A 12,083-nucleotide genomic window follows, 5' to 3' on the forward strand; every position below is an offset into this window, starting at 1 on the left:
AAGTGAGCTCCTTTTTTAAAACCCAGGTGCCCTGATTAGCCTGCCTTAATTGATTCTAGCAGCTTCTTCTTAATTGGCTCCAGGTGTCCTAATTAGCCTGCCTGCCTTAACTGGTTCTAGCAGGTTCCTGATTACTCTAGTGCAGCCCCTGCTCTGGTCACTCAGGGAACAGAAAACTACTCATCCAGTGATCAGTATATTTGCCCTCTACCAGACTCCTGTACCCCACTGGTCTGGGTCTGTCACATAACACACTATCCATAGTCGGTCAGTTCATTTCTCGTATGCATCATGACATAAGAGTGTCTTTAGGAAGATATGAATATGCAGAGGGTACTGGCTTCGTAGAGTGGCTGAGAAAGGGCCTTACATACACAAAAAGAAGCCCTGTATTAGAATGTGCAGAAGTACTGCTGGAAGAAGCAGATAAAAGAGGTGTTCTGCACCTTTCTCTGAAACAACGAGAGACCACGATCAGAGGGTGAATACAGGACTAGATGAGCCAGTGGTCTAGTCCAGTATGTCAATTGCTGCACTTACTCCTGTTCAAGAAAAGATATAATCTAGCCTTCAACTCATCTTTCGAAGATACAGGCTGTTAAAATAGATGCTAAAATGCAATGTTGCTAATATTTACCCAATGATTGATTAAGCCAGAGAACTGAAAAACAGAAAGAGTTCTGGCCATGAAGACAATAGTTAAAACAATGCAAATTTTAAAAACTATTCTGTATGAATTTCATCTTTAGCAGAAGCAACAGGTGTTTCATTGGAACCTGGAGGGGCTGAATATTTTATTAAAACTAATGGATTTTTGCTGATGGTCTCACATCAGAGTTTAGAATTTTTGCTTATTGCAGTTTGAGATAGCTCAACTTTGCTCCTAAAGAATGAACTAAAATGCCAAAGAATGGATTAATTTTATTACTTGGTTACCAAAGAGTTACCAAAGAGTTTTTATGTTTATTTTCCCAGTGCAGATACTAACAGAATCCAAAACATCACGTTAATAAGAAAAATGAGTAAAGACAAAAAATGAATAAAAATAGAGATTTTACATTTAAAGAAGATTTATGTTTAATGTATATTATTCATTAATAACAAATTCCATAAGCAGCACTAAAAGGCTTAAACTCTTCAAAGGCTCAAATAAAAACAATAGTTTTGGGCTCCAAATTCTTTTTGAAGCCTCAAGGAGTCTTTGCAATGGATTTTCTGAAGTAAATTTTTTGGGAATTAAAATAAAAGACATGAATACCCTGCATAGAAAGTTTTATCCTTCTAACAGTTTTTAAAGGAAGAACTACACTGAAGAGCTTTTACTGGCAGAGCCTAGCCTGTAGCAGTGGCTCTCAAGATTGGCGTTCCTCTAAAGTTCCAAGGAGACATTGCCGATTCATTGTCTAAGGTCTTCTCTACACTACCAAGTTTTGTTGACAAAAGGCAGTTTTTGTCGACAAAACAGTGAATACGTACACACTGTGATGTGACTTTTGTTGGCAAAAATGCCCTGCTTTGAAGACAAAATACAACCACCCTGAGAGACAAAAATCTTTTTCCTCTAAATTTTTGTCGACAAAGTGCCAGTGTAGACACTACACCTGATTTTATTGCTTTAATTGGCCTCCAGGAGGTGTCCCACAATGCCCATTGTGACCGCTCTGGTCAGCAGTTTGAACTCCACTGCCCTGCAGCCAGGTAAACAACTATCTGCCCCTACCCCTTAGAAGCACCAGGAATTTTTGAAATATTATTTCCTGTTTGCTCGGTGTGGAGCATCTTCCCAGGTGACCATGGCAGGTTATTGCAGCAACCGCTCTCCCACTTGGACCACTGCATGGCTGCTGGATCTGCTCAGTATATGGAGAGAGGAAACTGCAGTCACAGCTGCGCTTGAGTCGTAGGAATTGGGATACGGGCACATTTCTTGTGTGAAAAGAGCTATGATCAATACATGCTGCAGTGCAGAGCAAAGATAAGGTAGCTGAGACAGGACTATCGTAAGGTGAGGGAGGCAAACCGTCGCTCCGGTGCTACACTTAAGACCTGCCGGTTCTATAAGGAGGTGGACACTATCCTCAGTGGCAACCCCACCTCCACTGCTGAGCCCCGTGGATACTTCGGTGGGCCTGGAGGCACTGAAAAGAGTACCTAAGCTGGAGGACGAAGTCATTGATGAAGAGGTAGAGTTAGATGATGTGGAGCTCCCGGTGGGGCAGGCAGCCAGGAACAGTTCACCACTCCAGAGGTGTCTAACCAGTCTCAGCAGTTACTCTCCGGTAAGCAAGAAGCAGGAGAGGAGACACCTGGTAAGTGCCCGTGGTTTGTGTAGTGTGGAGATGGGTTCAGAATATAGAAATGCGGAAGGCTGGCTGTGTTTCTGTGAGCTGGACATTTCCCTATGTAGCTAATCAGTATGGCAGAACAGGGAATCCTCCAGTGAGATCTCCAGGAAAGTTTCCTGGAGGTACTCGGAAATCCTCTGCTTAAGGTTCCTTGGCAGAGCAGCTTTGTTCCTTCCCCCATTGTAGGAAACTTTCCTGCGCCATTCGGCAATTACTTGTGCGGGGATCAAAGCGGCACACAAGTGAGCAGCATAGGGAGCAGGGTGGAAGCCAGAAGCATGTAGTAGATGTACCTTCGTTTCCCTGCTTACCCTTAGCCATGAGATGTCTTCTAATATGACCCCTGCCTCTAGAAAAGTGTGGGAGAATTTTAGAACTTTCCCCCCAGTTCCTTGCAGAGTGAGTGCTCTTTTCCCCATATGGAGCCCCCTCCCCCCTGCCAACACTCACCATGCTTTGGGTGTTCGCAGAACTGTGTGCTTGCCCAGGGTCAGTGAGAAAGTGATTGTTATGTTGCAAAGGGTGTATTTTACTGAAATGTTTCAATGCTGTGCATGAATTTAACAATCATGCTTCTGTGCATTGTTCCTTGGGCTTCGGCAGATGTGGCCTTCAGAAACACCCGCACACACTGGCCAAGCGTCTCTGCCAGATAAGAAAGCGCCCAAGACAGAGCAAAGAAGACATGTTCTGGGAGGTACTGCACTCCTTCAATGCAGAGAAAAGGGAATGCAAGGAGTACTGGGAAGCTGAAAGGCAGGACAGAAAAGAAAACCAGGAGTTTGTTAAGGACGCTACTGAGCGGGTGTGACGGGTTGGATCACAGAAACCCCCTTGGGAGCTGCCACCAGATGTGCAAAGACTACCCCTGCTTCTGTTTTCCCTGCCAGCTCAGGACTCCAGCACCCTGTCTTGCTGAGCCAGACACTCCTGTCTGGCTCCAGACACAGACCCAGGGTCTGAATCACCTGTCCCAAAGCTGCAAGTTTACCTGAAAACAGCTCGCAGTAGTGCGCTTGTCTTTAGCACTCAGATGCCCAACTCCCAATGGGGTCTAAACCCAGATAAATCCGTTTTGCCCTGCATAAAGCTTATGCAGGGCAAACTCATAAATTGTTCGCCCTCTATAACACTGATAGAGAGATATGCACAGTTGTTTGCTCCCCCAGGTATTAATACATACTCTGAGTAAATTACTAAATAGAAAGTGATTTTATTAAATACAGACAGTAGGATTTAAGTGGTTCAAAGTAGTAACAGACAGAACAAAGTAAGTCACCAAGCAAAATAAAATAAAATGCGCAAATCTATGCCTAATCAAACTGAATACAGATAATTTCCTCACCAGTTCCAGAGTGCTCCCTTTTACAGGCTAATCTCCTTTTAGCCTGGGTCCAGCAATCACTCACACCCCCTGCAGTTACTGTCCTTTGTTTCAGTCTCCTTCAAGTATCCTGGGGGGGGTGGAGAGGCTCCTTCTTTAGCTAGCTGAAGACAAAATGGAGGGGTCTCCCACAGGTTTAAGTAGACTCTCTCTTGTGGGTGGAGACCTCCCTCCTCTGCAAAGCCCAGCTCCAAGATGGAGTTTTGGAGTCACCTGGGCAAGTCACATGCCCCTGCATGACTCAGTCTTTGCATTGTCCACATGGCATCTTGCATGTCTCCAGGAAGACTTCTCATGTGGATTGGAGCATTCCAAGATGCATTGTTCCCTAAGTGTCTCCTGATCAGGTACTTAACCTGGCAAATTCCTTCCTAAAGAAGCTGACCAAATGCCTCACAAAGCTTACTTAGAAATCAGGCAAGCATACAGCCCATATTCTTAAGCTTGAGTAGAAAATGATATATACGTACAAATAGGATGAATAGATATAGTAGATCACAACCCTTACGGAGATATGTTACATGGCACAGGCAGCATAAAACATATTCCAGTTATGTCATACATACATTTATAAGCACCCCCTCCCCATAAAGCCTTATGGGGTACACTGTCACAGCGGGTGATTAAAGTAATGGAGGAGCAAACGCAAATGCTGAAGTCCTTAATAATGCTGCAGACCAAGCAGATCCATGCCCACCCTCCCCTGCAGCACATTCAGAATTCTTTTCCATGTCCCCCTCTACCCCAACTCTGCCTGCACAGTCCTTTCCACTTTCTGCGACTTCTAGGTTTCCCCTTCACTCCACCCCCTCGGACAACTTTCATAATGATAGCTGGACCTACACGCAGCTCTGAAAGTCTGCCCTTCCCTGGTACCTCCTTTCCTACCAAGCATCTTTGTGTGTTTCTGTGTTTGTGTGTGCGGTTTTTTGTGCAATAATAACAAAATTTTTGAATAGTAACTCATCTTTATTTGTTTTCTACAAACAGAGATAGTAGGCACTGCCAATACATACACAGGCAGTTTATTCATGTGCTTGCTGGAATGTAAGGCCCCAAATGTCACCATTACTTCCTAGGAAAACTACATGTAATGTAACATTGCAGCACCAATCACAGAGATATACATTACTGGTTCTCATTTTCAAAGTGTTGCCTCAAAGCCTCCCTGATTCGAACTGCCCCCCTCTGTGCTCCTTTGATAGCCCTGGTATCTGGCTACTCAAAATCAGCAGCCAAGCAGTCTGCCTCAACACTCCACCCCTGTGCAAACCTTTCATCCTTAGCTTCACAAAGATTATGCAACATACAACATGAGGCTATGACCATGGGAATATTATCCTCATTAAGGTCTAACCTGCCATAAAGGCATTGCCAGCGCGCCTTTAATCTGCCAAAGGCACATTCCACTGTCATCTGGCACCTATTCAGCCTGTGGTTGAACCGCTCCTTACTGCTGTCCAGGTTTCCAGTGCAAGGTGTCATGAGCCATGGCTGAAAGGGGTACACCGGGTTTCCCAGGATTATGATGGACATTTCAACATCCTCCACTGTAATCTTCTGGTTTGGAAAGAAAGTCCCCGCTTGTAGCTTTCTATACAGGCCGGTGTTCCTGAAGATGTGTGTGTCATGCACCTTCCCGGACCACCCCGCATTGATGTCAGTGAAACTCCCAAGGTGATCCACAAGTGCCTGTGTTATAACTATAAAGGGAAGGGTAACAGCTGTCCTGTGTACAGTACTATAAAATCCCTCCTGGCCAGAGACTCCAAAATCCTTTTCCCTGTAAAGGGTTAAGAAGCTCAGGTAACCTGGCTGGCATCTGACCTAAAGGACCAATAAGGGGACAAGATACTTTCAAATCTTGTGGGGGGGGAAGGCTTTTGTTTGTGTTCTTTGTTTTTGGGAGTGTGTTCGTTCTCGGGACTGAGAGGGACCAGACATCAATCCAGGTTCTCCACATCTTTCTAAACAAGTCTCTCCTATTTCAGACTTGTAAGTAAATAGCCAGGCAAGGCGTCTTAGTTTTCCTTTGTTTTCTCAACTTGTAAATGTACCTTTTACTAGAGTGTTTATCTTTGTTTGCTGTACTTTGAACCTAAGACTAGAGGGGAGTCCTCTGAGCTCTTTAAGTTTGATTACCCTGTAAGGTTAATTTCCATACTGATTTTACAGAGATGATTTTTACCTTTTTCTTTAATTAAAAACCTTATTTTTAAGAACCTGATTGATTTTTCCTTGTTTTAAGATCCAAGGGGTTTGGATCTTGATTCACCAGGAGTTGGTGGGAGGAAGGAGGGAAATGGTTAATTTCTCCTTGTTTTAGGTCTAAGGGGGTTGGATCTGTATTCACCAGGAGTTGGTGGGAGGAAGGAGGGGGAATGGTTAATTTCTCCTTGTTTTAAGATCCAAGGGGTTTGGATCTGTATTCACCAGGGAATTGGTAAAGGTTTTTCAAGGCTTCCCAGGGAGGGAATCCATTGAAATGGTGGCAGCGGAACCAGAGCTAAGCTGGTAGTTAAGCTTAGAAGTTTTCATGCAGGACCCTACATTTGTACCCTAAAGTTCAAAGTGGGGATACAGCCTTGACAGCCTGCAACACCATGGAGAAGTACCCCTTCCTATTGATGTACTCTGTTGCAAGGTGGTCTGGTGCCAAAATTGGAATATGTGTGCCATCTATCGCCCCTCCACAGTTAGGGAAACCCATTTCAGCAAAGCCATCCTCTATTTCACAAACATTTCCCAGAGTCACGGTCCTTTGTAGCAGGATGCGATTAATTGCCCTGCACACTTGCATTAACGCAGCCCCAACGGTCGACTTCCTGACTCCAAATTGATTCACGAGCGACCGGTAGCAGTCTAGAGTTGCCAGCTTCCAGGCATCAATTGCCATACACTTCTCTACTGATAGGGCAGCTCTCATTCTGGTATCCTTGTGCCGCAGTGCTGGGGCGAGCTCCACACAGAGTTCCAGGAAGGTAGCTTTCCACATTTGAAAGTTCTGTAGCCATTGCTCGTCATCCCAGACCTGCATGATGATATGATCCCACCATTTAGTGCTTGTTTCACCAGTCCAAAAGCGATGGTCCACCCTCTGCAGCTCTTCAGTGAATGCCAAAGGCAATCAAAAGTTGCTCCTATCCATATCCCACAGCATGTCAGGCGACTGGGAGTCTTCTTCACTTAGGAACTTCGCGATTAACTGCATTGCCATCTGCGATGTCTTCATGACAGTAACAGAGCATAGGATAGCAGTGCAGGATCCATCCTTCTCACAAAGATGCTGGGATGCACAGCAAAGAAGGGCCATTGAAAAATGCCACGAAAGAAAGCTGGAAGCACATGGAGTCCTGGGACTGAAAGCAATGCATTGTGGGACATTGAGCCTGGTCCCACGATGCGCTGCAATCTGCTCTGCCTTCCCACAACACCTAGCGACAGAAGGTGTCGAACTGAACTGTGGGATAGGTACCCACAGTGCACTGCTCACACTGTCGATGATAGTGCCCTAACTGTGGATACACTCTGCTGACAAAGAGAGCGAGTGTGAACATGACATTCCGATTTTTATTATGCCAATCTTTGAGTGTCGACATCACTTATCAACAAAACTTGGTAGTGTAGTTAAGGCCTAGGATCTGTGGCACTGCCTGTGACAAGGAAAGGACTAGTTATTATTAAAGTGATTCGTTCCAGTTCTTTTGATTTGGATAACATGCTCTTTGATCTTGTTCCACTTGTGTGAAATTCAACAGTAGCTTTCTACAGAGAATATTTATTATTAGAGAATCTTTGTCATTTCAGGGTGATCACTAGAAAGCATTTTCAATTGCAAAACTTGAATGTGGTCCATATCTAAGCTCAAACAGGAGATCACACTTACAAATTAAAATTGACTAGCACTGTAACTTCAAAAAAAAAAAAAGCAAGATGAAATACGTATATATATATCTCTATATATATCTATTTATATATTACCTGAAAAATCAACAGCACAAACGCCATACTGGTGATAGCCCTTTAATACTGACAGTGGTTTGATTGTCTCTGTATCCCAAATGTGTATTGAGGAATCCCGACCAACCTAAAATATAAAGGATTTTAGGCATTCTTTTGTATCTTGTAGTTGGTCATCATATTTTGTATTTTTGCTCAAAATAATAATTTTATCTTAAAATTTTAATTACATCAGTAAATAAACTGAAAAATTAAAGTGATGATGTACTTCTCCCTCCTACCTCGTCTATCAAAATACCAAATATTATTGTAGTTCTGAAGTATCAACATGAAAATTCTCCCTCCTGCCTCTCACCTGTCACTCCCTCTCTGGCTGGTCCTCTCTTCCTTCCAGGGAAGGAAGAACTTGAAAAAATTAAATACAATTAACTAACCTTACAATGGAATTCTACACTGAAAAAAGGTTTTGGGGGGGGGGGGGAGCTTACATGTTTATTGTCTCAGTTATTTCTATGGCAGTTGTTTTCAGTTTACAAATAAAACCAATAGCTTGTAAAGTACTCTAGGCTCGAGAGCCAAACATAACTTCTTTCCTTTTCATGCATCATTATCAGTAATAAAGGTTTTGCAGGTCAATTTATGTGATACCTATGCAATTGTATTACTTTCAGTAAGTTTGCAGCAATGCAGATGACTCAAATTTAGGAGAAAAGTTTCTTGGTGTCAAGTGTATTCTCTTTTAGCTATGTTGAGTGTGCAGGCATTACTAGTCTTTAGTTATCTGATATCTTACTATTTGTTCTACAGTATCTGTGCCTCATTCAATACACAAAATGGCAGCTACCGAGGCAGACAGCTGCAGAAAAACAAAGGGCATTCCAATCTGGTTTAAGGCACCAGACTAGGACCTAGGGTTCTACTTGGTTCTGCCACATATTTACTACATGATGTCAGGCAAGCCTATCATAATGTGCATACCGGGGGGACTGAGGGGGACGCTGAATCAACATTGTACGGGCAATCTTAATGATAAGATTTCTTAATTTAAGTGCCTGACTTTGCAATCTTAGTGTTGTTTTAATACATATTTTAGAATCTACTGTATCTTAGGTAAATTTTTATTCAAATATTTTCATCTTTCAAAAGTCAATACATAAACGTGTACTATATAAAACTTAAAGCGGTTTACTATCTAATCAAAAATCTCTAACTAGGCCAATTTGTTTGCTTAATCTCAAACATACTTTTTACCCAGATTACAAATATTACCAACATAAGTGTAAATTCTTTACTGAGAACTTGGTGAGCTGTCTAGTTAATAATCATTTGTCTTTATCTATACCAACACAGTTTCTTAGACTCTGGGTTCACTAATTAAAACTCAAAATATTCTCTCAAAATCAAGCCATAAATTCTATACGTGAGAACAAAGCTTTTGAAAGAAGATGTTTATCAGAAAAGGATGCCTGTTAAAAAGTATTAAATGTATGTACTATCTGGAGATTGATAAAATAGCATCTTATTGTAAATAATAACAGCACTGAGATTTTGAGCATACATATAGAATTCAAACATATGATCATATAAAACAGTCTGGAAATCCAGAATATTAGGAAATTTGTTTTTGACAGATACCTTTTAACAATATAAAAATGTTATATGTATTCAGTTTTTTTCTATATATTATCTTACAGTGGCAACACAATATAATGTTGATTTAAAAAAATGTTAATTTATTCATGCTCATTTGAGAGTTAATCAGTTATAAACTCAGTCAGTTGTCAAAATTGATGAAATATATCTAATTGGAAAAAAGTAGGGCTGTTGATTAATTGCAGTTAACTCATGCGATTAACCAAAAAAACCCCACCTGTGATTAAAAAATTAATGGCAAATAATCGCACTGTTAAACAATAGAATACCAATTGAAATTTATTAAATATTTTTGGATGTTTGTCTACATTTTAAAATATATTGATTTAAATTACAATACAGAATACAAAGTGTACAGTGCTCACTTTATATTATTTTTTATTACAAATATTTGCACTGTAAAAATGATAAACAAAAGAAATAGTATTTTTCAATTCACCTCATACAAGAACTGTAGTGCAACCTCTTTATCATGAAAGTATAACTTACAAATGTAGATTTTTTTTTGTTACATAACTGCACTCAAAAACGAAACACTGTAAAACTTTAGAGCCTACAAGTCGACTCAGTCCTACTTCTTGTTCAGCCAATTGCTAAGACAAACAAGTTTGTTTACATTTATGGGAGATAATGCTGCTGGCTTCTTATTTACAATGTCACTTAACAGTGAGAACAGGCATTCACATGGCACTTTTGTAGCCGGCTTTGCAAGGTCAAGGTATTTACGTACCAGATATGCTAAACATTCATATGCCCCTTCATGCTTCAGCCATCATTCCAGAGAACATGCTTCCATGCCGATGATGCTCATTAAAAAAATAATGCATTAAGTAAGTTTGTGATTGAACTCCTTGGGGGAGAACTGTATGTCTTCTACTCTGTTTTACCCACATTCTGCTATATATTTCATGTATCATCAGGTAGCCGTGTTAGTCTATATCCACAAAAACCACAAGGAGTCCGGTGGCATCTTAAAGACTAACAGAAAGTGGGGTTTTTACCCACGAAAGCTTATACCCAAATAAATCTGTTAGTCTTTCAGGTGCTACCAGACTTCTTGTTGTTTTTATATATTTCATGTTATAGCAGTCTCGGATGATGACACAGCAAATTTTCGTTTTAAGAACATTTTCACAGCAGATTGGTACCTTCTTTGCGTTTTGTCAAATGTGAGATTTCTAAGGATAGATACAGCACTCGACCCAAGGTTTAAGAATCTGAAGTGCCTTCCAAAATCTGAAAGAGACAAGGAGTGGAGCATGCTTTGAGAAGTCTTAAAAGAGCAACACTCTGATGCGGAAACTACAGAACTCGAACCAACAAAAAAGACATTGTAAACAAGACATGGGCAGCATTATCTCATGCAAATTGTAACCAAACTTTTCTGAGTGACTGGCTGAAGTAGGACTGAGTGGATTTGTAGGTTCTAAAGTTTTACATTGTTTTATTTTTGAATGCAGTTATTTTTTGTACATAATTCTACATTTGCAAGTTCAATTTTCATTATAAAGAGATTGCACTACAGTACTTGCATTAGGTGAATTGAAAAATACTATTTCTTTTGTTTTTTACAGTGCAAATATTTGTATCAAAAATAAATATAAAGTGAGCACTGTACACTTTGTATTCTGTAATTGAAATCAATATATTTGAAAATGTAGAAAACATCCAAAAGTATTTAAATAAATGGTATTCTATTATTGTTTAACGGTGCGATTAATCGCAAATATATTTTTTTAATCGCTTGGCAGCCCTAGAAAAAAGCTGAGGTTCTCAATTTTTAGACCTCTCTCTGTCCCCAACACAATTTCAAAAATTCACCTGCATATTTGTAGACTGCAAAATCCTAAATATGCATGTGTAAATTTACTAAAGTACTGTAACTTCAAATTTCTAATGCATATAAACATGTATCCTACCTGGCCTGTTGCCACGTAGTCCTTTAAGGGATGAATAGCAAGGCAAAGAATGTCATCATCATGACCCAGATAAAAGCGCTGCGTGTTCTGCTGCCGATTGTATACTACGCCCACTGCTGCAACATGGTATACAATTTCACCAGTCTGAGTGTAAAATAGATTACTCCGACAATCATAACCTCTGTAACTAATTAAAAAAATAGTTTTTAGATCAAGATCACAAGCATAGATGCTAAGTAATTAACGATATAAAAAAAATCAGGACACATTTAATTCTTAAATTAGGTAACACCTCAGAAATGATATACCAAGTACTACATAGGAGTATTAAAAATGATTCACATCTCTATTCCCAAAGAATACCACTTTACAAATTTCAAATAGTATGCAAAGATCATTACATCTACCCTTAACTTGAAAGAGAACGTTTATTAACAGTAATGCTTTACAAGAAGTTTAGAACAGGAAGTAAAGACTAATATTTTTTCCCAAATGAAACTGCAGGGGGAATTGAGTTAGACGGCATGCAATTGTACAGGTTGGAATTTGTCTGGAATACCAAGCTTAACATTTTCTTTCTACATCACAAGTGGCCAAGATCCTGGGTGAATTTGGTCAGGAATTTTCAGTCAAAATGATTTTTCAATGGAAAATGAATTTTATTTCAGGTTGGTTCAACCCAGATCAAAACATTTCAGTTTGTTGAACTGAGCTAAAACATTTTGTTTTGAATCAGTTTAGTGTTCAACTGCACCTGCCTGTGGTACTGCAGTGCTTCATGCCCCATTCTCTCTTAAAGGCTAGGGTTTGGGGCTGGACTTC

General features: G+C 40.4%; 1 protein-coding gene across 5 annotated transcripts in view; it reads right to left on the reverse strand.

Annotated features, from left to right (window-relative positions):
• The window catches only part of EML5 (EMAP like 5), a 303,917-nt gene that overhangs the window by 162,428 nt on the left and 129,406 nt on the right, over positions 1-12,083 (reverse strand). For all 5 annotated transcript variants that reach the window (XM_042858583.2, XM_042858582.2, XM_065593492.1 and 2 more), the window contains 2 exons: positions 11,262-11,448; positions 7,711-7,816 (listed from right to left, as the gene is read on the reverse strand). In XM_042858583.2, coding sequence (XP_042714517.2) covers positions 7,711-7,816; positions 11,262-11,448 — 293 coding nt within the window. The remainder of the gene's footprint in view (positions 1-7,710; positions 7,817-11,261; positions 11,449-12,083) is intronic.

This window comes from Chrysemys picta, chromosome 4 (genome assembly GCF_011386835.1).
Source record: "Chrysemys picta bellii isolate R12L10 chromosome 4, ASM1138683v2, whole genome shotgun sequence".
NCBI lineage: Eukaryota > Metazoa > Chordata > Testudines > Emydidae > Chrysemys > Chrysemys picta.